Source organism: Mauremys mutica, chromosome 15 (assembly GCF_020497125.1).
Source record: "Mauremys mutica isolate MM-2020 ecotype Southern chromosome 15, ASM2049712v1, whole genome shotgun sequence".
Lineage (NCBI taxonomy): Eukaryota > Metazoa > Chordata > Testudines > Geoemydidae > Mauremys > Mauremys mutica.
Window position 1 is genome coordinate 33,796,448 of NC_059086.1, and position 26,536 is coordinate 33,822,983.

At 48.6% G+C, this 26,536-nt stretch overlaps 1 protein-coding gene across 1 annotated transcript in view; it reads left to right on the plus strand.

The window, feature by feature from the left end:
* Window positions 1–26,536, plus strand: part of LOC123350005 (scavenger receptor cysteine-rich domain-containing group B protein-like) — a 77,176-nt gene that overhangs the window by 23,209 nt on the left and 27,431 nt on the right. The window contains exons 8-14 of the mRNA XM_044988338.1: window positions 435–503; window positions 9,080–9,106; window positions 10,631–10,960; window positions 13,571–13,639; window positions 18,079–18,105; window positions 19,339–19,365; window positions 22,913–23,242. Coding sequence (XP_044844273.1) covers window positions 435–503; window positions 9,080–9,106; window positions 10,631–10,960; window positions 13,571–13,639; window positions 18,079–18,105; window positions 19,339–19,365; window positions 22,913–23,242 — 879 coding nt within the window. The remainder of the gene's footprint in view (window positions 1–434; window positions 504–9,079; window positions 9,107–10,630; window positions 10,961–13,570; window positions 13,640–18,078; window positions 18,106–19,338; window positions 19,366–22,912; window positions 23,243–26,536) is intronic.

A 26,536-nucleotide genomic window follows, 5' to 3' on the forward strand; every position in this document is an offset into this window, starting at 1 on the left:
TATTTCTTTTACCATTTTACAGTGCAAATATTTGTAATCCAAAATACAGTAAAAGCTGTTTTTTCCAGCACTTCACCAACCGGAAAGCTCTATATATTGGCATTACATCTAGTCCAATTCCCTGCTGAAAGCAGGACCAATCCCCAAATGGCCCCCTCAAGGATTGAATTTACAACCGTAATGATCAAGTGATTTCTCTCCTGCCATCCATCTCCACCCTCTGACAGAGGCTAGGGACTCCATTCCTTACCCATCCTGGCTAATAGTCATTAATGGACTTAACCTCCATGCAGCTATCTGTTTCCTAGAGACTGGCTCTATGGGGTCCCTCACAAACTGGAGACGGTTACTGTGGGTTTGTCTTTAGTATAGCTTATGTACATACTCCACTAACTCAGCATTTGAGCTTGTTTTTTTCTTTTTTTTGCGAACAGGGGCGGCTAATGAGGAGTTTCTCAAGGGAGTTCTCCAGGTGATGGAGGAGCAAACAGAGCATCCTTGGGGTAAGTGACTGTCTGTAGTGCATGTTTGCTTGTGGTTGGGGGTTACTTGCTGTTTGCTGAGCTTGTGTTTGTCAGTCTGTTTGATTGATTGGTTGTTTGAAGGACCGTGCGCTGTGGCTGGCAGTTGGAGGCTGTGAGTTTCAAAGGAATGTCTGAAAGCTAGAAGCCTCTGGTAATTGGCTGAGCCTTAATCAGTGGGTGGGGCATTCACACAGGCCAGGGCTTTATAAGGCCACAAAAAAGCAACCAGGGAGCTTTGTGAACAGGGGCTGCTAACAGGGAGTTTTGCAAGGGAGCTGGGAAGGGGAGTGGGAAGGGTGTGGGGCTCCCGTGCTGGTGCTATCTGTTTCCCTTTATTCCTCTTAAAACCTATAAACCAAACTACATTCCAAACTTCATGCTTTAAACAACCCTTTCAGTAACTAGGAGAAAATGTGGGCAGAAGCCCAGCTGCAGAGTGGGAGCTATCCAGTTTATTGCACTGGGTGTAGCATGTATGATTACCTGCCCTGTGGGCGGGTAGCATATGTGTGCAGTCGGTGCAAGGATCTCCTGGCCCTCAGAGACCACGTACGGACTTTGGAGGCCTGGGTGGCGGAACGGGAGAAGCTAAGAGAGGCGGAGAGGTATGTTGATGAGGCTTTCAGGGACACTGTAGAATTGTCCCACCTCCAGTCAGACAGCCCCTGCTCTGTTGAGGAGGATGAAAGGCCCAGGGAAGCAGAGCAGTCAATGGGAGCAGAGGGAAACTTTCCCATAGTTGGGACCAGGGCCGGCTCCAGACCCCAGTGTGTCAAGCGCGCGCTTGGGGCGGCGTGCCGCGGGAGGGCGGCAGGCGGCTCCGGTGGACCTCCCGCAGGCATGACTGCGGAGGGTCCGCTGGTCCCGCGGCTTTGGTGGAGCATCCGCAGGCGTGCCTGCGGGAGGTCCACCGGTGCCGCGGGAGCAGCGGACCCTCCGCAGGCACATCTGCAGGAGGTCCACTGGAGCCGTGGGACCGGCGACCGCCAGAGCGCCCCCCGCGGTGTGCCGCTGTGCTTGGGGTGACGCAAATCCTAGAGCCGCCCCTGGTTGGGACCCTCCTTCCAGATGGTGCTGGGGTTGCCTCTCGCACTGAGGTTGCCACTCCAGGGGAGGGAACTCCAGTTGCTAGGAAAAGGCAGGTGTTAGTAATGGGAGATTCGATCATTAGAAACGTAGATAGCTATGTATGTGATGACTGGGAGAACTGTATAGTGACTTGCCTGCCTGGTGCGAAGGTTGCGGAACTCTCGAGGCATCTAGACAGACTTATGTGTAGTGCTGGGGAGGAGCTGTTGGTCGTGGTACATGTAGGTACCCATGACATAGGGAAGGGTAGGAGAGATGTCCTGGAGACCAAATGTAGGCTACTAGGGAAGAGACTGAAATCCAGGACCTCTATGGTGGCATTCTGAGAAATGCCACCAGTTCCACGCACAGGGCCAGGTAGGCAGGCAGAGCTTCAGAGTCTCAATGGGTGGATGAGATGATGATGTAGAGAGGAGGGGTTTACATTTATTAGGAACTGGGGAAACTTTTGGGATGGGGGGAGCCTATACAGGAGAGATGGGCTCCACCTAAACCAAAATGGAACCAGACTGCTGGCTCTAAACATTAAAAAGATTGTAGAGCAGTTTTTAAACTAGGAGATGGGGGAAAGCCGACTGCTGCAGAGGAGCATGTGGATCAGACACAGACTTCTCTTAGGGGAGAGTCTGATGACAGAGAATCTCCAGGTTATAGTCAGGAGCAGAGGATGGAAGAGTATAATGTAAGGGCCAGATCAGATGATAAACAGTCACATAAAAAAGAATCTGGCACATCAGAAAAGGGCAGGCAAATAAACAGTGACAAGTTTTTAAAGTGCTTGTACACAAATGCTAGAAGTCTAAATAATAAGATGGGTGAACTAGAGTGCCTTGTGATAAAGGAGGACATTGATATAATAGGCATCACAGAAACCTGGTGGACTGAGAGCAATCAATGGGACACAATCATTCCGGGGTACAAAATATTTCGGAAGGACAGAACAGGTCATGAAGGGGTGGCTGTGGCACTATATGTGTGTAACAGTCCGGTGCAGGGGCTCGGCCCTCTCAGGTGCGGCCGGGAGCCAGGCCGACTCACTACACGGCCTAAGTTTGTTATCAGTCTCCGAAGGTCCAGGGGTTCCGCCCCTCAGGCGGGCTGAACAAAAGGCATGCAGTCAATAAGGCCCACGCCCTCAGTGAGGGCGGGGCAGCAAATAACAGTTCTAAGCTCAGACCCTCAGTCCGGGGCTGAGCACACAGAGTCACTGAGATAAACCCAGGCCCTCCGTCAGGGCGGGGCAGCAAACAATAGTTCAAGGGGCTCAGGTCCTTACAGCAGGAGCTGAGCAGTAACACAGTCAGAAAGCCCAGGCCCTCAGTCAGGGCGGGGCAACAAACAATAGTTCAAGGGGCTCAGGTCCTTACAGCAGGAGCTGAGCAGTAACACAGTCAGAAAGCCCAGGCCCTCAGTCAGGGCGGGGCAACAAACAATAGTTCAAGGGGCTCAGGTCCTTACAGCAGGAGCTGAGCAGTAACACAGTCAGAAAGCCCAGGCCCTCAGTCAGGGCGGGGCAACAAACAATAATTCTAGCCCAGATCCTTACAGCAGGAGCTGAGTAATCAGAGTCAGAGGTTTAAGCTCCAAGCCCTCAGTCAGGGCGGGGCAACAACCAGGAGTTCTAGCCCAGACCCTCAGGCAGGGGCTGAGCAGACCGAGTTAGTGATTTAAGCTCCAAGCCCTCAGTCAGGGCTGAGCAGACAGCATTAGTCCAGGGCTCAGGTCCTTGTAGCAGGCTGAGCTACAGCATTAGTTCAGGGCTCAGGTCCTTGTGGCAGGAGCTGAGCTACAGCAATAGTTCCTGAGGCCCAGGCCCTTAGTCAGGGCGGGGCAATAAACAATAGTCCAAGGCTCAGGTCCTTGTAGCAGGAGCTGAGTAGTCACCACAATACAGGGGCTCAGGCCCTTGTGTCAGGCGCTGAGCCACAGCAGGTAAGTGCAGGCTTCTCTGCCTGAACGCTGGTAGGAGGGGGAGTCTGCCACCCGTGAGTGGGGTGGCAGGGGGGGACACAGGCCCACCCACTCCACTGTGTCCCAGCCCGGGGCCCTAGTAGCGGCTATCACTGCCGCTGGTCAGTGGGGTCCTGACCGCAACACACTGACATGGGCATGTCAGTGCCCTCAGCCTGACAGGGGTCGGCTACCCCCGGGCTACACTCCATCTCCCCCTCCTCGGGTACCTGCTCGTCTCTGGGGTCGGGCGCTGGGTCCCACACCATGGGCTCCTCGCCGTGCTGAGAGCCGGCTAGCTCGGGCTGCTCCTCCGGACTTGGGTCGGGGGGATGCTCCAACAGCTCCTCGGGGTACCGAGCTCGGGGCAGGCTCGGCCAGTCCTCTTCTGGATACCTGGCTCGGGGAAGGCTCGGCCAGTCCTCCTCCGGGTACCTGGCTCAGGGAAGGCTCGGTCCGTCCACCTCCGGATACCTGTCTCGGGGAAGGCTCGGTCTAGCAGGAGCTCGGGCAGGAGCGTCTGTCCTCTCCGGCCGCCGGGCTCCAACTGAGCATTGGGGCCGGGCCTTTATACTTCCTGTCCTGCCCCTTGACTTCCGGGGGGCGGGGACAGGTGGTGATGGCTCCGCCCACTGAGGTGGCTGTTCTGGTACCTCTCTCTCCGGTGCGGCCGGGCGCCAGGCCGACTCACTACAATGTGAAAGAAAATGAAGAATGAAATGAAGTAAAAATCTTAAGTGAATCCACATGTTCCATAGAATCTCTATGGATAGAAATTTCATGCTCTAATAAGAATATAACATTAGGGATCTATTATCGATCACCTGACCAGGACAGTGATAGTGATGATGAAATGCTAAGGGAAATTAGAGAGGCTATCAAAATTAAGAACTCATTAATAGTGGGGGATTTCAATTATCCCCATATTGACTGGGGACATTTCACTTCAGGACGAAATGCAGAGATAAAATGTCTCGATACTTTTAATGACTGCTTCATGGAGCAGCTGGTATGGAAACCCACAAGGGGAGAGGCAACACTAGATTTAATAGTGAGTGGAGCTCAGGAGCTGGTCCAAGAGGTAACTATAGCAGGACCGCTTGGAAATAGTGACCATAATACAATAGCATTCAACATCCCTGTGGTGGGAAGAACATCTCAACAGCAGTTGAGATGGCACTGTGGCATTTAATTTCATAAGGGGGAACTATGCAAAAATGAGGGGGTTAGTTAAACAAAAGTTAACAGGTACAGTGACTAAAGTGAAATCCCTGCAAGCTGCATGGGCGCTTTTTAAAGACACCATAATAGAGGCCCAACTTCAATGTATACCCCAAATTAAGAAACACAGTAAAGAACTAAAAAGGAGCCACCGTGGCTTAAGAACCCTGTAAAAGAAGCAGTCTTGGACCTCCGGCAGCTCAACAGACACCTGTGCAAGCTCAAGTTTCGCATGGTGACCCTGGGGACCATCATCCCTTCCTTGGATCCGGGAGACTGGTTTGCCGCCCTCGTGCCGAAGACGAGGGAGGCAGGCTCTGGCTAAATTGGAGTCGAGCACCGCTCCTATGAACTCCACTCTTTGTGCTGGAGTTAGGCTGGACTTCTCGGTGTTGATAAGCAGGCCTAGAGACCGGAAGACTGCCAAAGTAAGTGCAAAAGTGTAATAAGAAAAGCCAAAGAGGAGTTTGAAGAACGGCTAGCCAAAAACTTCAAAGGTAATAACAGAATGGTTTTTAAGTAAATCAGAAGCAGGAAGCCTGCTAAACAACCAGTGGGGCGCCTTGATGATCGAGATACAAAAGGAGCGCTTCAAGACGATAAAGTCATTGTGGAGAAACTAAATGGATTCTTTGCTTCAGTCTTCACGGCTGAGGATGTTAGGGAGTTTCCCAAACCTGAGCCGGCTTTTGTAGGTGACAAATCTGAGGAACTGTCACAGATTGAAGTGTCACTAGAGGAAGTTTTGGAATTAATTGATAAACGCAACATTAACAAGTCACCGGGACCAGATGGCATTCCCCCAAGAGTTCTGAAAGACCTCAAATGTGAAGTTGCAGAACTATTAACTAAGGTTTGTAACCTGTCCTTTAAATCGGCTTCTGTACCCAATGACTGGAAGTTAGCTAATGTAACGCCAATATTTAAAAAGGGCTCTAGAGATGATCCCGGCAATTACAGACCGGTAAGTCTAACGTCGGTACCGGGCAAATTAGTCGAAACAATAGTTAAGAATAAAATTGTCAGACACATAGAAAAACATAAACTGTTGAGCAATAGTCAACATGGTTTCTGTAAAGGGAAATCGTGTCTTACTAATCTATTAGAGTTCTTTGAAGGGGTCAACAAACATGTCGACAAGGGGGATCCAGTGGATGCAGTGTACTTAGATTTCCAGAAAGCCTTTGACAAGGTCCCTCACCAAAGGCTGTTATGTAAATTAAGTTGTCATAGGATAAAAGGGAAGGTCCTTTCATGGACTGAGAACTGGTTAAAAGACAGGGAACAAAGGATTGGAATTAATGGTAAATTCTCAGAATGGAGAGGGGTAACTAGTGGTGTTCCCCAAGGGTCAGTCCTAGGACCAATCCTATTCAATTTATTCATAAACGATCTGGAGAAAGGGGTAAACAGTGAGCTGGCAAAGTTTGCAGATGACACGAAACTGCTCAAGATAGTTAAGACCAAAGCAGACTGTGAAGAACTTGAAAAAGATCTCACAAAACTAAATGATTGAGCAACAAAATGGCAAATGAAATTGAATGTGGATAAATGTAAAGTAATGCACATTGGAAAAAATAACCCCAACTATACATACAATATGATGGGGGCTAATTTAGCTACAGTGAGTCAGGAAAACTGTTTTGGCGTCATCGTGGATAGTTCTCTGAAGATGTCCACGCAGTGTGAAGAGGCGGCCAAAAAGCAAACAGGATGTTAGGTATCGCTAAAAATGGGATAGAGAATAAGACTGAGAATATATTATTGCCTTTATATAAATCCATGGTACACCCACATCTCGAATACTGCGTACAGATGTGGTCTCCTCACCTCAAAAAAGATATACTGGCACTAGAAAAGGTTCAGAAAAGGGCAACTAAAATGATTAGGGGTTTGGATAGGGACACTCAGAGCATGGTGTTGTATCCCTCCCCATCCTGGCTAATAGCCACTGATGGACCTATTCTCCAGGAATTTATCTAGTTCTTTTTAAAACACTGTTATAGTTTTGGTCTTCACAGCATCCCCTGGCAAAAAGTTCCACGGGTTGACTGTACATTGTGTGAAGAAGTACTTCCTCTTGTTTTTTTAAAACCTGCCTCCTATTAATTTCATTGGGTGACTGCTAGTTCTTGTGTTATGTTAAGGATTAAATAACATTTCCTTATTCACTTTCTTTACACCAGTCAAGATTTTATAGACGTCTATCATTTCCCCCTTTAGTCATCTATGTTCTAAGCTGAAAATTCTCAGTCATTTTAATCTCTCCACCTGTTTCATACCCCTAATAATTTTAGTTGCCCATGGGGTGACCAGATCTGCACACTGTATTCAAGGTGTGCACGTACCATGGATTTATATACAGGCAATATGATATTTTCTGTCTTATTATCTATCCCTTTCTTAATGATTCCCAACATTTCCTTTGCTTTTTTGACTGCCACTGCACATTGAGTGGATGTTTTCAGAAAACTATCCACAATGATTCCAAGATCTTTCTTGAGTGTTTAATAGCTAATTCAGACTCCATCATTTTGGATTGTGACAAAGTTCCTCCTCTATTTTGGTTGGTCCTGCGCTTATTTGCAGATTTGCTCACCTCAGTGATCTTCCCCACAGTCTGGGTCAACTTGCCCTGTGTCTGATCAGGAGTTGGGAGGTTTGGGGGGAGCCCAGGCCCGCCCTCTACTCCGGGTCCCAGCCCAGGGTCCTGTGGATTGCAGCTGTCTTTAGTGCCTCCTGTAACAGCTGCATGACAGCTACAACTCCCTGGGCTACTTCCCCATGGCCTCCTCCAACACCTTCTTTATCCTCACCACAGGACCTTCCTCCTGGTGTCTGATAACACTTGTACTCCTCAGTCCTCCAGCAGCACACCCTCTCACTCTCAGCTCCTTACGCCTCTTGCTCCCAACTCCTCACACACACTTCCTCTCCTCTGGCTCCCCCCTCCCTGACTGGAGTGAGCTCCTTTTTAAACTCAGGCGCCCTGATTAGCCTGCCTTGATTGGCAGCAGGTGTTCTAATCAGCCTAGGCAGCAAAGAATCCTGTGGCACCTTATAGACTAACAGACGTTTTGCAGCATGAGCTTTCGTGGGTGAATACCTACTTCTTCGGATGCAAGTAGTGGAAATTTCCAGGGGCAGGTATATATATGCAAGCAAGAAGCAAGCTAGAGATAACGAGGTTAGTTCAATGAGGGAGGATGAGGCCCTGTTCTAGCAGTAGAGGTGTGAAAACCAAGAGAGGAGAAACTGGTTCTGTAGTTGGCAAGCCATTCACATGGCAATCAGCTTGGCTGCCTTAATTGGTTCTAGCAGGTTCCTGATTACTCTAGTGCAGCCCCTGCTCTGTTCACCTAGGGAACAGAAAACTACTCATCCAGTGACCAGTATATTTGCCCTCCAGCAGACTCCTGTAGCCCACTGGCCTGGGTCTGTCACAGTATGTATAGTTGAGATTGTTTTCCAATGTGCATTACTTTGCATTTATCAAGATTGAATTTCATCTGCCATTTTGTTGCCCAGTTACTCAGTTCTTTGAGTTCCCTTTGTAACTTTTTGCAGTCTGCCTGGGACTTAGAATCATAGAATGTCAGGGTTGGAAGGGTTATCAGGAGGTGTCTAGTCCAACCCCCTGCTCAAAGCAGGAGCAATCCCCAACGAAATCATTCCAGCCAGAGCTTTGTCAAGCCTGACCTTAAAAACCTCTAAGGAAGGAGATTCCACCACCGCCCTAGGTAACTCATTCCAGTTTTTTACACGTATCGCCACCTAGTGGCTGAGCAGTATACTACAGCTTAGCACTCCATTAGACAGCATGTGGGGCTGTCAAACTCCAGGTTGGGGGGGAGCCAGGCGTGAGGGGAGCAGGGTGTGGGGGTCCTTCAGAGGTGCAGGCAGTGTGAAAGGAGGTGGCTTGGTTTGGAAGGGCTGGTGCAGTGTCACTGGTTCTGACGTCGCTCACCAGGTCTTGTGTTTTGCTGGCTACTTAGGGCTCTTCTGCACTGGAAAGATTACAGTGGCGCGGTGGCAGCTCTGCAGCTACAGCACTTCTGTGTAGATGCGACCGATGCATCTACACAGGAGGGGCAGGAGGGTCAATCCACCTCTCTGAAAGGCAGTAGATAGGTCACTGAAATACAACATGCAGCTGAGTGTTTTCTCTCAGTGCATCAAGAGATGTGAGGGGAGAGCTCACTCAGGCCATGGCTTACATCAGCCAATGTTTGGAGATCCCCATGGTGACCAGCCAAGGAGACAGAGACTTACCTCATTTCTTTGCTTTCTTTCAGCTTCCATGACAGGATTCCCCATGACAGGTAAATACAAACATAGGCAGAAGGTGTGGAGTCTGTCCATATGTGTGGGGTGCATGCTGCAGGATGCAGCTATCTCATAAATTGGGGTGAGGAAGGAATGAGTTAAGGTTATTTAATCTAGTCATTCAAGTCTAGGACTGGAGACCTGGGTTCAAATCCTGCCTCAGCCAGACTCACTCCATGGTCTCAGCCCATCACTTCCTCACTACATGTCCTAGTTTCCCCACCAGTGAATTGTTATCAAGGCGGGCTGTGTGGCAGAGTGCAGGGCATCCTGGCTGTTGGATACCGGTGGAAATCCCCAGCCATCCAGCATCTGAAGGGCTCACCCTTGCCCAGTAAGGCTGCTTGAAATTTTGGCTCTGGCAGTGGCTGTTTCAGGTGTAAGCAGCAAAGAATCCTGTGGCACCTTATAGACTAACAGACGTTTTGCAGCATGAGCTTTCGTGGGTGAATACCCACTTCTTCAGATGCAAGTCATCTGATGTTTCATCAGATGTTTCAGGTGTGTCAGTCTGAGGTGACCCCAGATTTACCCTGGGATAGGATCTGCCCCAACAGATATTTTGCCTTTAATTATTGTTAGACTTGTATCATCTCAGCTCTGGCTATGGCTGGTGAGTGGCCCCACCCCTGCACAGGGCAAATGGAGATGCTGTGTACTAACACTGGGGGCTGTGATGCTACCTGGGCCTGTGAGAGATGGGCGTGTGGTGCCAGGAGATGGGCTGCCGAGGTGCCGTCACCACAGGAGGGTGCTCAGTTCAGCATATGAGTGGCCCTGTCTGTCTGGACACTGTGGAATATAGAGGAGCTGAGTTAGCCCGTGGGGAGGCTTTGGGGGAGCAGAACTACAGCCCCATGAGGCTGCTGCTGTTGCCTCCGGTCAGGCAGGGTCCTTGGGGCGCAGTCGGGGAGGAAGCCCAGGCAGGTGCAAAGGGCAGTTCAGTCTCCTGAGCAGTTTAGCCCTTTGCCCCTCGGCTGGGAGCCGCTCAGACTGAGGGCTGGCCTGGCCTGCACCCACCTGTCCTGTCATGGAGGGGGATTAACCCCAGCAGCTCATTTCACATTTTGGGTATCAGAGAGCTGCAATGACTGCCACTTCCACTCACTACCGGCTTGGACCCAGGGCCCCAGACGTGAAAGCCCAAGTGCCTGTTCCCCCCACACCAGCCACTGGGCTGAGCTGGGACGAAACGGGAAATGGTGCCCTCCGGGGGAGAAGCCCCAGGTTTCCTTCCCCCAATGTACTGCATGAGTTCATCCCCGTCGCACAGACTGTACCGGAGCCAGCATCCCCTGGAGAGAAAGACCCTGTGTCCCATTCTCTATCGCACGAGTCAGCCATTCCCCAATACCTGGGGCTGGATCAGAACTGGTGACCTCCAGAGAGGAACCCCGCAGTGTCCCATTCCCAGTCTACCTGAACCAACCAGTCTGCCACACTGGGACTGAATGGCAGCCCGAGCAAACTATACGGAACAAGCACCATTCCTGAGTGTTTATTCCCTTGGGTGTTTGCAGACTCAGGCATCTCAGAAGTGGCTCAGCTCCGATTGGTGAACGGCCCAAGTCCCTGTGCTGGGAGAGTTGAGGTGCTGTACAACCAGGTGTGGGGAACCGTGTGTGATGACAGCTGGGACTTACAGGATGCTGGAGTCGTGTGCAGGCAGTTGGACTGTGGGACGGTGCTATCAGCCCCAGGAGGGGCTCGATTTGGGCAAGGATCAGACCGTATCTGGCTGGATGACGTCAACTGTGCAGGGACAGAAAATGCCCTCTCTGATTGCGGGGCTCGGCCTTGGGGAACGAATAACTGTTACCACGGAGAAGATGCCGGTGTTGTGTGCTCAGGTAACCTTCATCTACCACTCTGCCTGTTTCAGGGAGCAGGGTGGGTAGCACATTACGGGGCATTGTCCTCTCACAGCCAGTACTGACAACAGCATGGTGCTTGAGGCCTGTGCTTCAGGGAGCAATATGGGGGTTCCAGTAGAGAGCCGTCTCCTCTCCGTCTCTGCTGACCCTAATTAGCCTGTGTTGCTCTTTGGGCCTGTGCTGCTGGGAGCAGTGTGGAGGCTCAGTAGGGGATGCTCACGCTCTCCCCTTGATGTCAGTGCTGGCCCCAAAGGGGGCCAGTGCTGCAGGTAGGGGTGTGTCAGTAGGGGTCTGTCATAGGTTTCACCCGCACTCTGAACTTCAGGATACAGATGTGGGGACCTGCATGAGAACCCCTAAGCTTAATTACCAGCTTAGATCAGGTTGCTGCCACCACCCAAATAGTTTAAAAGAGCTGTTTATGAGTCATTTGGGAAAATCTTTCTCCCCCACCACCCCTCCAAAATCTCTCCCTCCCAAGTACTGTAACCCTTCCCTGGGTAACCTTGAGAGCCTTCTCCACCAATTTCCTGGTGAACACCAATCCAAACCCCCTCGTATCTTAAAACAAGGAAAAAATCAATCAGGTTCTTAAAAAGAAGACTTTTAATTAAGGAAAGGAAGGTAAAAAGAAAACCTCTGGGGGACAAGGTTTTTCAAGAGGAAGGAGGGAAGTTTTCCTTTGTCTCAGAGTTCATTAACGTTGTGTGCCGGAGTGAAAAATATCAAGGAATCACCCGGGGTAGTGAGTATTAGAGAAGAAATAAATACGTTTATGGGTTTTTTTTGTGTGAGTTGTCTTGTGCATTAGAGGGATAATCAAATTGGGATTTCTTTTGTGTAAGTAAGGTTTTGCCCAGGGGAACATTCTCTGTGTTTTCAATCTGTTGTCTGTGAGACTCAGCCAAAGGGATTGTCATGGCGCAGGTGACAAGCTTCACTTCAACACCTTTGAGCATCATATTCTACATTTTACATCTCTCATCAGCTATGTCCCATACAAACATCTTGTTCCCATTAGGTTGACCAGCAGGCTGCTGGCTCTTGGTAGATACCTCACATGCCACGTTTGGTGAGCTATTGTGCATATATCTCACCCAGGGGATCGCCATATAACTCTAGGCATCCCTGTGCCCTCTGCCAGTTGGCATCTAGTTATCTGTGGGCAGACTCCTCTGTGGCAGAATGGGACCTTGGGAGCACCCCAGTATGGTGCTAAGGGTCTGTACTGCAGGGAGCTGGTTCGTGGTCACAGTAAGTGTCGCTCTTCTCATGGTGTCAGTTCTGACCCCATTTCCCCCATGCAGTTGTACAGGCCTGTGCTGCAGGGAGCAGGATGGGGGCTCTTTTGGGGGTGATCTCCCCTCACAGTCAGGGCTGGCCGCAGTGCCTCAGCACAGTACTTAGGATCTGTGCTGCAGGGATCAGTACGTGAGAGACCCTCCCTATCGCTGATCGCTCTGATCCCTCTGCCCCACTACAGACAAATAAGGTGCTGGGTAACTGGAGATCCCATTTGTGGGATTTGGCGTTGAATGAATCCTGCAGCCACTGAGGGATCCCTTTATGAAGTGTGGGGTTCTTTTCCCCGTCACTCCGGGTGAGCTACATCTCAGCTAATTACCCCTGAACCTGTAATATGCCCAACTGCTGTGACTAGAGACAGGTTCTTCCTCACTTCCTCTTCTACACTCTCTTCCCCTTTGGGGGGAGGGATAGCTCAGTGGTTTGAGCATTAGCCTGCTAAATCCAGGGTTGTGAATTCAGTCCTTGAGGGGGCCACTTAGGGATCTGGGGCAAAAATTGGTCCTGCTAGTGAAGACAGGGGCTGGACTCAATGACCTTTCAAGGTCCCTTTCAGTTCTAGGAGATTGGTATATCTCCAATTATTATTAATTTTTTATTACAGAGCCCATGAGTTTCTGTGCTCTGTCTCTCGTCTACTCTGTTCCACCCCACAGGTGGCTGCATGGTAGTGGTGGGGAGTAGGGCTGTCAAGTTATTAAACAAATTGTGATTAATTGTGAGATAAAAATTATTTATGATTAATTGCACAAGTAATCGCCCCTTTACAGAGTAATAGAATAAAATTTATTTCAATTTTTGGGATGTTTTCTACATTTTCAAATACATTGCTTTCAAATACAATTCAGAATACAAAGTGTACAGTGCTCACTTTATATTTATTTTATATTACAAATATTTGCACTGTAAAAAAGAAACACAAGAAATAGTATTTTCAATTCACCTCATACAAGTACTGTTGTGCCAGCTCTTTATCTGGAGAGTTGAACTTACAAATGTAGAATGTAGGATTTAATTTACAACCGTAATCATCAAGTGATTTCTCTCCTGCCATCCATCTCCACCCTCTGACAGAGGCTAGGGACTCCATTCCTTACCCATCCTGGCTAATAGTCATTAATGGACTTAACCTCCATGCAGCTATCTGTTTCCTAGAGACTGGCTCTATGGGGTCCCTCACAAACTGGAGACGGTTACTGTGGGTTTGTCTTTAGTATAGCTTATGTACATACTCCACGAACTCAGCATTTGAGCTTGTTTTTTTCTTTTTTTTGCGAACAGGGGCTGCTAACGAGGAGTTTCTCAAGGGAGTTCTCCAGGTGACGGAGGAGCAAACACAGCATCCTTGGGGTAAGTGACTGTCTGTGGTGCATGTTTGCTTGTGGTTGGGGGTTACTTGCTGTTTGCTGAGCTTGTGTTTGTCAGTCTGTTTGATTGGTTGGTTGTTTGAAGGACCGTGCGCTGTGGCTGGCAGTTGGAGGCTGTGAGCTTCAAAGGAATGTCTGAAAGCTAGAAGCCTCTGGTAATTGGCTGAGCCTTAATCAGTGGGTGGGGCATTCACACAGGCCAGGGCTTTATAAGGCCACACAAAAGCAACCAGGGAGCTTTGTGAACAGGGGCTGCTAACAGGGAGTTTCGCAAGGGAGCTGGGAAGGGGAGTGGGAAGGGAGTGGGGCTCCCGTGCTGGTGCTATCTGTTTCCCTTTATTCCTCTTAAAACCTATAAACCAAACTACATTCCAAACTTCATGCTTTAAACAACCCTTTCAGTAACTAGGAGAAAATGTGGGCAGAAGCCCAGCTGCAGAGTGGGAGCTATCCAGTTTATTGCACTGGGTGTAGCATGTATGATTACCTGCCCTGTGGGCGGGTAGCATATGTGTGCAGTCGGTGCAAGGATCTCCTGGCCCTCAGAGACCACGTACGGACTTTGGAGGCCAGGGTGGCGGAAATGGAGAAGCTAAGAGAGGCAGAGAGGTATGTTGATGAGCCTTTCAGGGTGTCGAAGAAAAACTTAGTTCTCGCTTTTTGTTTGGGTGCAGCAAAATTAAATACTTTATTATTTCTCCAGTAATTACCATGGAGGGAGAGAGTGCCATAGGACACAGGGTCCTGGACAGGTCTCTCAACTGGTAAACAATTACATCAAGCCTTTATACCTTCGTTACAGACAAGCTTAGACAATCATGGAGACAGTAAAAAGCAACAAATACATTTTGTTTATACATAAGCTTTTCTGCTATCTTACTAGAAAAAGCAAGACTGCACATTGCAAGGTCGTAATACTTTCACACAGTTCACTCTGTCTTACATTATCTTGCTTCTACAAATCTCACGTCATAAGGGTCACAGTATGGCCTGACTCTTGCTAACTAACATTCATTAAGATCTCTTCAAAACCTTGTTAATTATTTACTGGCTTCCACACTCCCCCCTTTTGTACTTCCAGTACAACAAACAATTTCAAATCTCAATTCGCATTAAACCATGGAGTTTAGATTCTACAGCAGATATGTCAACCTGAGGGGTTGGCAAGGGATGTAATGACAATGCATGATTAGCATGATCATAAAAGGTATTATTACTATAATTATGTTTTTTTCAAAAACAATAACAATAACATAATCCTAAACTAACTAACAACACGACAAACAATAACATTCCCATAGGAACAATATAATGGGGCTGTTGTACAAATTTGATCACAAAGCATAAAACATCATACCTAGTACATAAAGTAAACACTCTATAAGCTGTATGAAAGGCATTCTTTTCAGCTTAATATATATTCTAAAGCATGTAAATTTGCCCTTGCAATTCAGAGATTCTTTGAACCTTTGGTAACAATGAAAGCAAATTTTTGAAACCGATCAGGCACTACCCTAGTCCAATCAAGATATACCTGAAATCTAAGAGCTACTTACAACATTCTATCTGCATTCTATCTGCAGGCCAGTAAATGATATAATTGCCTGCAGCAGTGGTAAGATCAATATGTATATCCCATCAGGTGTTATTCCAGGGGTACCGTCTATAAATCAGGTAGGTATACCAGGTGGCCTAATTTCCCAGATGTCTCGGCAAATAATTCAGTTCCACATGCATCCTCCCGATGGACCCAGCAGGATTCGGTATTTGGGAGCCCACACCCACCCTAACCGGTCCATATGCTTGGAAGGAGCACTGTGAATGTCCACACTTCCATCCAGAAAGTGTCCAAGTATGTCTGCATGACCACAGATCAGATGGCACTCCTGATGTGACAGTAAGGGCAGTGGGCCAAGTCTGTTCCATGTAGGTACCCATGACATAGGGAAGGGTAGGAGAGATGTCCTGGAGGCCAAATGTAGGCTGCTAGGGAAGAGACTGAAATCCAGGACCTCTATGGTGGCATTCTGAGAAATGCCACCAGTTCCACGCGCAGGGCCAGGTAGGCAGGCAGAGCTTCAGAGTCTCAATGGGTAGATGAGATGATGATGTAGAGAGGAGGGGTTTACATTTATTAGGAACTGGGGAAACTTTTGGGATGGGGGGAGCCTATATAGGAGAGATGGGCTCCACCTAAACCAAAGTGGAACCAGACTGCTGGCTCTAAACATTAAAAAGATTGTAGAGCAGTTTTTAAACTAGGAGATGGGGGAAAGCCAACTGCTGCAGAGGAGCATGTGGATCAGACACAGACTTCTCTTAGGGGAGAGTCTGATGACAGAGAATCTCCAGGTTATAGTCAGGAGCAGAGGATGGAAGAGTATAATGTAAGGGCCAGATCAGATGATAAACAGTCACATAAAAAAGAATCTGGCACATCAGAAAAGGGCAGGCAAATAAACAGTGACAAGTTTTTAAAGTGCTTGTACACAAATGCTAGAAGTCTAAATAATAAGATGGGTGAACTAGAGTGCCTTGTGATAAAGGAGGACATTGATATAATAGGAATCACAGAAACCTGGTGGACTGAGAGCAATCAATGGGACACAATCATTCCGGGGTACAAAATATTTCAGAAGGACAGAACAGGTCATGCAGGGGTGGGTATGGCACTATATGTGAAAGAAAATAAAGAATGAAATGAAGTAAAAATCTTAAGTGAATCCACATGTTCCATAGAATCTCTATGGATAGAAATTTCATGCTCTAATAAGAATATAACATTAGGGATCTATTATCGACCACATGACCAGGAAAGTGATAGTGATGATGAAATGCTACGGGAAATTAGAGAGGCTATCAAAATTAAGAACTCATTAGTAGTGGGGGATTTCAATTATCCCCATATTGACTGGGGACATTTCACTTCAGGACGAAATGCAGAGATAAAATGTCTCGATACTGTTAATGACTGCTTCATGGAGCAGGTGGTATGGGAACCCACAAGGGGAGAGGCAACACTAGATTTAATCCTGAGTGATGCTCAGGAGCTGGTCCAAGAGGTAACTATAGCAGGACCGCTTGGAAATAGTGACCATAATACAATAGCATTCAACATCCCTGTGGTGGGAAGAACATCTCAATAGCAGTTGAGATGGCACTGTGGCATTTAATTTCATAAGGGAGAACTATGCAAAAATGAGGGGGTTAGTTAAACAAAAGTTAACAGGTACAGTGACTAAAGTGAAATCCCTGCAAGCTGCATGGGCGCTTTTTAAAGACACCATAATAGAGGCCCAACTTCAATGTATACCCCAAATTAAGAAACACAGTAAAAGAACTAAAAAGGAGCCACCGTGGCTTAACAACCCTGTAAAAGAAGCAGTGAGAGATAAAAAGACTTCCTTTAAAAATTGAAAGTCAAATCCTAGTGAGGCATAGAAAAGAGCATAAACACTGCCATAGTAAGTGCAAGAGTGTAATAAGAAAAGCCAAACAGGATTTTGAAGAACGGCTAGCCCAAAACTCCAAAGGTAATAACAAAATGATTTTTAGGTTAATCAAAAGCAGGAAGCCTGCTAAACAACCAGTGGGGCCCCTTGACGATCGATATACAAAAGGAGCGCTTCAAGACGATAAGAACTGGGGGGGGGGGTAGGGGAGCTGATGGGGGGCTGCCAGCCTGTTTAATACCTGTATTAAATTGCTTGTTTAAAATTGTTAAAAATGTATATAATGCCTTTTGTCTGGCAAAATTTTTTTCCCTGGAACCTGATCCCGCCTATTTCCATTCATTCTTATGGGGAAATTGGATTCGCTTAACATTGTTTTGCTTAAAGTCGCATTTTTCAGGACCATAACTACAACGTTAAGTGAGGAATTACAGTATTCGACACGCATCGCCACCTAGTGGCTGAGCAGTATACTACAGCTTAGCACTCCATTACACACAGGTGGGGCTGTCAAACTCCAGGGTTTGGGGGGAGCCAGGCCTGAGGGGAGCAGGGTGTGGGGTCCTTCAGAGGTGCAGGCAGTGTGAAAGTAGGTGGCTCAGTTTGGAAGGGCTGGTGCAGTGTCACTGGTTCTGACGTAGCTCACCAGGTCTTGTCTTTTGTCGGCTACTTAGGGCTCTTCTGCACTGGAAACATTACAGTGGCACGGTGGCAGCTCTGCAGCTACAACACTTCTGTGTAGATGCGACAGATGCTGACAGGAGGGGCAGGAGGGTCAATCCACCTGTATGAGAGGCAGTAGATAGGTCACTGAAATACAACATACAGCTGAGTCTTTTCTCTCAGTGCATCAAGAGATGTGAGGGGAGAGCTCACTCAGGCCACGGCTTACATCAGCCAATGTTTGGAGATCCCCATGGTGACCAGCCATGGAGACAGAGACTTACCTCATTTCTTTGCTTTCTTCCAGCTTCCATGACAGGATTCCCCATGACAGGAAAGTACAAACATAGACATAGGGTGTGAAGTCTGTCCATATGTGTTGGGTGCATGCTGCAGGGTGCAGCTATCTCATAAATTGGGGTGAGGAAGGGATGAGTTAAGGTTATTTAATCTAGTCATTCAAGTGTAGGACTGGAGACCTGGGTTCAACTCCTGCCTCCACCAGACTCACCCCATGGTCTCAGCCCATCACTTCCTCACTACATGTCCTAGTTTCCCCACCAGTGAATTGTTAACAAGGTGGGCTGTGTGGCAGAGTGCAAGGCATTCTGGCTGTTGGATACCGGTGGAAATCCCCAGCCATCCAGCATCCGAAGGGCTCACCCTTGCCCAGTAAGGCTGACTGAAATTTTGGCTCTGGCAGCGGCTGTTTGAGCTGTGCCACCTCACTGTTTACTTATTTTTCTAGATCATTTATGAATATGTTGAACAGTACTGGTCCCAGTACCAACCCCTCAGGGATACCACTATTTATCTCTCTCTATTCTGAAAAACTGATAATTTATTCCTACCCTTTGTTTCCCACCTTTTAACCAGATATTGATCCATGAGAGGACTTTCCCCTTATCCCATGATGGCTTACTTTTCAAAAGTCAATTTAAATTAAATACATTTAAAAAAAAATTATATAATGTTAGAAATCTAGACCTGCTATATGTTTTGGTTTAACTTGTATTATCCTTATGTTAAATTTGCATTAGCCTAACAAAACATTTACTTTATTCATAACTCTTTTTTATATCTCATCGGCTCTGACACCCCCCCATAAATTCGAACGCCCTCCCTGTCATAAACAGATAGTTAAGGGTTAAGTTTTCTTTTACCTGTAAAGGGTTAACAAGCTCAGTAACCTGATGAACACCTGACCAGAGGACCAATCAAGGGACAAGATAATTTCAAATCTCTGTTGGTTCTTTGTTCTCTCTTTGGATCTAAGAGAGGCCAGGACTTGTGCTTTGCCGGCTACTTAGGGCTCTTCTGCACTAAACATTACAGTGGCAGCTCTGCAGCTGTAGCACTTCTGTGTAGATGTGACGGACGCTGACAGGAGAGGCAGTAGATAGGTCACTGAAATACAATATGCAGCTGAGTCTTTTCTCTCAGTGCATCAAGAGATGGCAGGTGAGAGCTCACTCAGGCCACGGCTTACGTCAGCCAATGTTTGGAGATTCCCAAGGTGTCCAGCCATAGAGACAGACACTTACCTCATCTCTTTGCTTTCTTTCAGCTTCCATGACAGGATTCCCCATGACAGGTAAATACAAACATAGGCAGAGGGTGTGGAGTCTGTCTGTATGTGTGGGGTTCATGCTGCAGGGTGCAGCTCTCTCATAAATTGGGGTGAGGAAGGGACAAGTTAAGGTTATATAATCTAGTCATTCAAGTGTAGGACTGGAGACCTGGGTTCAAATCCTGCCTCCACCAGACTCACCCCATGGTCTTAGCCCATCACTTCCTCACTACGTGTCCTAGTTTCCCCACCAGTGACTAGTTAACAAGGCGGGCTGTGTGGCAGAGTGCAGGGCATTCTGGCTGTTGGATACCGGTGGAAATCCCCAACCATCCAGCATCCGAAGGGCTCACCTTTGCCCAGTAAGGCTGATTGAAATTTTGGCTCTGGCAGCGGCGGTTTGAGCTGTGTCAGTCTGAGGTGACCCCAGATTTACCCTGGGATAGGATCTGCCCCAACAGATATTTTGTCTTTAGTTATTGTTAGACTTGTATTATATCAGCTCTGGCTGTGGCTGGTGAGTGGCCCCACCCCTGCACAGGGCAAATGGAGGTTCTGTGTACTGACACTGGGGGCCGTGATGCTACCTGGGCCTGTGAGAGGTGGGGGTGGGGTACCAGGGGATGAGCTGCCATGGTGACGTCACCACAGGAGTGTGCTCAGTTCAGCCTATGAGTGGCCCTGTCTGTCTGGACACTGTGGAATATAGAGGAGCTTAGTCAGCCCCAGGGGAGTCTTTGGTGAGCAGAACTACAGCCCCGTGAGGCTGCTGCTGTTGGCTCTGGCCAGGCATGATCATCGGGGCGCAGACAGAGAGGGAGCCCAGGAAGGGGCAAAGGGCAGTTTAGTCTCCTGACCAGTTTTGCCCTTTGCCCCGCGGCTGGGAGCCGCTCAGACTGAGGGCTGGCCTGGCCTGCACCCACCTGTCCTGTCATGGAGGGGAATTAACCCCAGCGGCTCATTTCACATTTTGGGTATCAGTGAGCTGCTATGGCTGCGACTTCCACTCACTACCAGCTTGGACCCAGGGCCCGAGACGTGAAAGCCAAGTGCCTGTTCCCCACACAACAGGCCCTGGGCTGAGCTGGGACGAAATGGGAAATGGTGCCCTCCGGGGGAGAAGCCCCAGCTCTCCTTCCCCCAATGTACTGCATCAGTTCATCCCCCCCACACAGACTGTGTGGAGTAAGCATTCCCTGCAGAGAAAGACCCTGTGTCCCATTCTCCATCCCATGAGTCAGCCATTCCCCCATGCCTGGGGCTGGATCAGAACTGGTGACCTCCAGAGAGAAACCCCGCCGTGTCCCATTCCCAGCCTACCTGAACCAACCAGTCTGCCACACTGGGACTGAATGACAGCCAGAGCAAACTATATGGAACAAGCACCATCCCTGAGTGTTTCTTCCATTGGGTGTTTGCAGACGCTGGCATCTCAGAAGTGGCTCATCTCTGACTCGTGAATGGTTCGAGTCGCTGCGCTGGGAGAGTCGAGGTGCTTTACAACCAGGTGTGGGGAACCGTGTGTGATCATGATTGGGACATAACTGATGCTGGAGTCGTGTGCAGGCAGCTGGGCTGTGGGACGGCGTTATCAGCCCCAGGAGGGGCTCGATTTGGGAAAGGATCAGACCCTATCTGGCTGGATGACGTCACCTGCACAGGGACAGAAGTTGCCCTCTCCAGTTGCGGGGCTCGGCCTTGGGGAATGAATAACTGTAACCACGGAGAAGATGCCGGTGTTGTGTGCTCAGGTAACCTTCATCTACCACCCTGCCTGTTTCAGGGAGCAGGCTGGGAAGCACATTACGGGGCGTTGTCCTCTCACAGCCAGTACTGACCCCAGCACGGTGCATGGGGCCTGTGCTTCAGAGAGCAATTTGGCGGGTCCTGTAGAGAGCCCTCTCCTCTCAGTCTGTGCTGACCCTAATTGCCCTGTGCTGAAGGGAGCGGTGTCAGGGCTCAGTAGGGGACACTCTACTGATGTCAGTGCTGGCCCCAAAGGGGGCCCGTGGTGCAGGTAGGGGTGAGTCAGTACGGGGGCTCTTTCCCTTTGCAGTTGTGCTGGCCCTAATGCCCTGGTGCGGTGCCATGCGCCCCTCCAAAGAGGAAGCCTTGTCTGTGCCCTCTGGGGGTCAGCTCCCTGACTCCCTTGGCCACAGGTCACACAAGATGTGCCCTCTAGGCCTTGTGGGGTGGGGGGTGACCTCTCTCCAGATTGGCAATTGGGACATTCACCCTTCGTCCCACCGAGAGTCCCTTTGTAGCATCCAGTCCTTGTCTCGCTGGGCATTCGCAGCAGTCACAGATCTTCTGCTCCCAAAGGAACAGGGTCTCAAGGTGACCCGTTCTACCTCCCATCTCTGCCCCGATCAACACACAGCCCTAGATTCCTTCATTTTCATACCAAGGACAAGTGATTTCACAGAGTATAGCGATTCAAGGGGTAGCAAGGAGACGGGTTGGAAAGAAACGGTTCCATGGCCCATAAAATCATACCACGCTGACTAGAGCCTGGCCTTTGTCTTTGCAAATTCTCAGGCCCCGACTGGGCCCGGACAGTGAATATAGCCTGTCTCCATGGCTGTCCTTTGTTCTATGTGCTGATTGGCTCAGCCGAAAAGATTGCCATGGTGCAGGTGACAAGTTTCACTTCAGCACTTCTGGAGCCTCATATTCTACATTTTATAGCTCTCTTCAACTATGTCCCATCCAAACATCTTGCCCTCATTAGGGTGACGAGTGGGCTGCTGTCTCCCGTTAGAGACCTCACATAGCACCTCTAGTGAGCTATTGTGCATATATCTTACCCAGGGGATCCCCAGTATAACTCTAGGCAAACCTGTGCCCTCTGCCAGTTGGAGTCTATTTATCTCTGGACCAGACTCCTCTGCGGCACAATGAGGACCTGGGTAACTGTAGCTCCCACTGGTTGGATTTGGTGTCAACGGAGCTTGCAGCCGCTCACTCCAACTAAAAATCCAGGGCCAATTTCTCAAGAGTCCGGTTCCCAATCACTGGGTTCCGGCGGATTTGCATTTCAGGGGTAAGTCCTGAAGTTGTAACTTCCCCAAAAGCTGGACAAGTGAGACGCAATTCTTCCCCACTTCCTGTCGTATTACATATTCCCTGTCCCGTTTCTCAGCTGCCCTGTCCTACTGCAGAAGTGGCTGCATTTCAGTGGGGGGAGTCTTCTTCTTCCGGGTATGTCACAAGTCGATATCTGTCGAACCCTATGTATCTATGAATCCCAGCGCCAGGAGTGAGGGTGTAAATCTGCTCCCCAGGAGGTTCCTGCCAGCAGTGCCAGGGTGATCTTTTTAATTAAGTGCTCTAGTGGGAGCAATAGGTCAGACTGCCGTCCAGTCTGCCTAATTAGGTGAGAGCTAGCTGGGAGGGGAGTGAACAAAGTTCAACATTGCCCAAGTGATTAGTGTGACCAGTAGTGGGGAGCCCTTGACAGGCAGTTGCTGTTTGCAGAGACCGGTCAGATTCGTTGGTGGGAGGCACAGTGATACGAGAGATGAGATTCACAGGAACCTCACTGAGTGTTTCTTCCCTTGGGTGTTTGCAGACTCAGGCATCTCAGAAGTGGCTCAGCTCCGACTGGTGAATGGTTCGAGTCGCTGTGCTGGGAGAGTCGAGGTGCTTTACAACCAGGTGTGGGGAACCGTGTGTGATGACGACTGGGACATAACTGATGCTGGAGTCGTGTGCAGGCAGTTGGACTGTGGGACGGCGCTATCAGCCCCAGGAGGGGCTCGATTTGGGCAAGGATCAGACCTTATCTGGCTGGATGAGGTCAACTGCGCAGGGACAGAAAATGCCCTCTCTGATTGCGGGGCTCGGCCTTGGGGAACGAATAACTGTTACCACGGAGAAGATGCCGGTGTTGTGTGCTCAGGTAACCTTCATCTACCACTCTGCCTGTTTCAAGGAGCAGGCTGGGAAGCACATTACGGGGCGTTGTCCTCTCACAGCCAGTACTGACCCCAGCATGGCGCTTGAGGCCTATGCTTCAGGGAGCAATATGGGGGTTCAAGTAGAGAGCCGTCTCCTCTCCGTCTCTGCTGACCCTAATTAGCCTGTGTTGCTCTTTGGGCCTGTGCTGCAGGGAGCAGTGTGGGGGCTCAGTAGGGGATGCTCACGCTCTCCCCTTGATGTAAGTGCTGGCCCCAAAGGGGGCCTGTGCTGCAGGTAGGGGTGTGTCAGTAGGGGTCTGTCATAGGTTTCACCTGCACAATGAACTTTAGGATACAGATGTGGGGATCTGCATGAGAACCCCTAAGCTTAATTACCAGCTTAGATTTGGTTGCTGCCACCACCCAAATAGTTTAAAACAGCTGTTTATGAGTCATTTGGGAAACTCTGTCTCCCCTGCCACCCCTCCAAAATCTCTCCCTCCCAAGTACTGTAACCCTTCCCTTGGTAACCTTGAGAGTCTTCTCCACCAATTTCCTGGTGAACACCAATCCAAACCCCCTTGGATCTTAAAACAAGGAAAAAATCAATCAGGTTCTTAAAAAGAAGACTTTTAATTAAGGAAAGGAAGGTAAAAAGAAAACCTCTGGGGGACAAGGTTTTTCAAGAGGAAGGAGGGAAGTTTTCCTTTGTCTCAGAGTCCATTAAATTTATGTGCCGGAGTGAAAAATATCTAGGAATCACCCGGGGTAGTGAGTATTAGAGAAGAAATAAATAGGTTTATGGGTTTTTTTTGTGTGAGTTGTCTTGTGCATTAGAGGGATAATCAAATTGGGATTTCTTTTGTGTAACTAAGGTTTTGTCCAGGGGAACATTCTCTGTGTTTTCAATCTGTTGTCTGTGAGACTCAGCCAAAGGATTGCCATGGCGCAGGTGCCAAGCTTCACTTCAACACCTTTGAGCATCATATTCTACATTTTACATCTCTCATCAGCTATGTCCCATACAAACATCTTATTCCCATTAGGTCGACCTGGAGGCTGCTGGCTCTTGGTAGATACCTCACATGCCATGTTTGGTGAGCTATTGTGCATATATCTCACCCAGGGGATCGCCATATAACTCTAGGCATCCCCTGTGCACTCTGCCATTTGGCATCTAGTTATCTGTGGGCAGACGCCTCTGTGGCAGAATGGGACCTTGGGAGCACCCCAGTATGTTGCTAAGGGTCTGTAGTGTAGGGAGCTGGTTCGGGGTCACAGTAAGTGTCGCTCTTCTCATGGTGTCAGTTCTGACCCCATTTCCCCCATGCAGTTGTACAGGCCTGTGCTGCAGGGAGCAGGATGGGGGCTCTTTTGGGGGTGATCTCCCCTCACAGTCAGGGCTGTCCGCAGTGCCTCAGCACAGTACTTAGGATCTGTGCTGCAGGGAACAGTACGTGAGAGACCCTCCCTATCGCTGGTCGCTCTGATCCCTCTGCCCTACTACAGCACAATGGGGTGCTGGGTAACTGGAGATCCCATTTGTGGGATTTGGCGTTGAATGGATCCTGCAGCCACTGAGGGATCCCTTTATGAAGTGTGGGTTTCTTTTCCCCGTCACTCCGGGTGAGCTACATCTCAGCTAATTACCCCTGAACCTGTAATATGCCCAACTGCTGTGACTAGAGACAGGTTCTTCCTCACTTCCTCTTCTACACTCTCTTCCCCTTTGGGGGGAGGGAGAGCTCAGTGGTTTGAGCGTTGGCCTGCTAAATCCAGGGTTGTGAATTCAGTCCTTGAGGGGGCCACTTAGGGATCTGGGGCAAAAATTGGTCCTGCTAGTGAAGACAGGGGCTGGACTCAATGACCTTTCAAGGTCCCTTTCAGTTCTAGGAGATTGGTATATCTCCAATTATTATTAATTTTTTTATTACAGAGCCCATGAGTTTCTGTGCTCTGTCTCTCGTCTACTCTGTTCCATCCCACAGGTGGCTGCATGGTAGTGGTGGGGAGTAGGGCTGTCAAGTAATTTAAAAAAATGTGATTAATTGTGAGATAAAAATTGTTCATGATTAATTGCACACGTAATCACCAATCACAGTAATAGAATACAATTTATTTCAATTTTTGGGATGTTTTCTACATTTTCAAATACATTGCTTTCAAATACAGTTCAGAATACAAAGTGTACAGTGCTCACTTTATATTTATTTTTTATTACAAATATTTGCACTGTAAAAAAGAAACACAAGAAATTGTATTTTCAATTCACCTCATACAAGTACTGTTGTGCCAGTTCTTTATCTGGAAAGTTGAACTTACAAATGTAGAATGATTTACAAATAATAACTGCACAGCCGCTGGCATGTAAGCTGCTCCTTGGATTGTGCAACCGAATGACACTAGCCAATATCTCCAGTCCCAGACACAACCCTAGGAACCTCCATCTTGCATTGTCCAGTTATGTCCACTGGACACTGGGACCTTATATGAGTGTGTCAATTTAACAAAGAAATTGATATCTACCAGGCCTCTTATCCCAAGGGGAATCTCTGACACGCTTCAAACCAAACACACTGCTTCAGGTAGAATAAACAAACCAATTTATTAACTATAAAGATAGATTTTAGTGATTATAAGTCAAAGCAAAACAAGTCAGATTTGGTCAAATGAAGTAAAAGAAAAACCCATTCTAAGCTGATCTCAACACGTTCAGTGCCCTTACAAACTTAGATGCTTCTCACCACAGGCTGGCTGGTTGCTCTTGAGCCAGGCTCTCCCCTGTGATCAGCGCTTCAGTCGCTTGCTGGTGGTGGTGTCTGTAGATGTAGCTGGAAGAGAGAAGAAGAGCCTGGCAAACATCTCTCCCTTTTATCATGTTCTTTCTTCCCTCTTGGCTTTGCCCCCCCCCCTCAGAGTCAGGTCAGCATTACCTCATCGGAGTCCCAAACTGACCAAAGGAAGGGGGGTGACTCACTGGAGAGTGCAACACATCCTTTTGTTGCTGCCTAGGCCACTGTCCTTTGTTCCTGTGAGGCTGGGCTGGGTTTGTCCCATGCATGCCTTGATGAGGTGTGAACTGCCCCTCTGCTCTTATAGAGTTTTTGCCTGGGCTTATTTTAAGCCATGAGGATACATTTTCAGCCTCGTAACTATATACATGAAATTATAACCTATAACATGACAATAACATTACTGCAACAACAATTACTATAACATCACCATAACAACAATCCTCGGTGCATCATGAGGCTTCCGAAAACAACCAACATGACAAACTTTACATTGGAAACCAC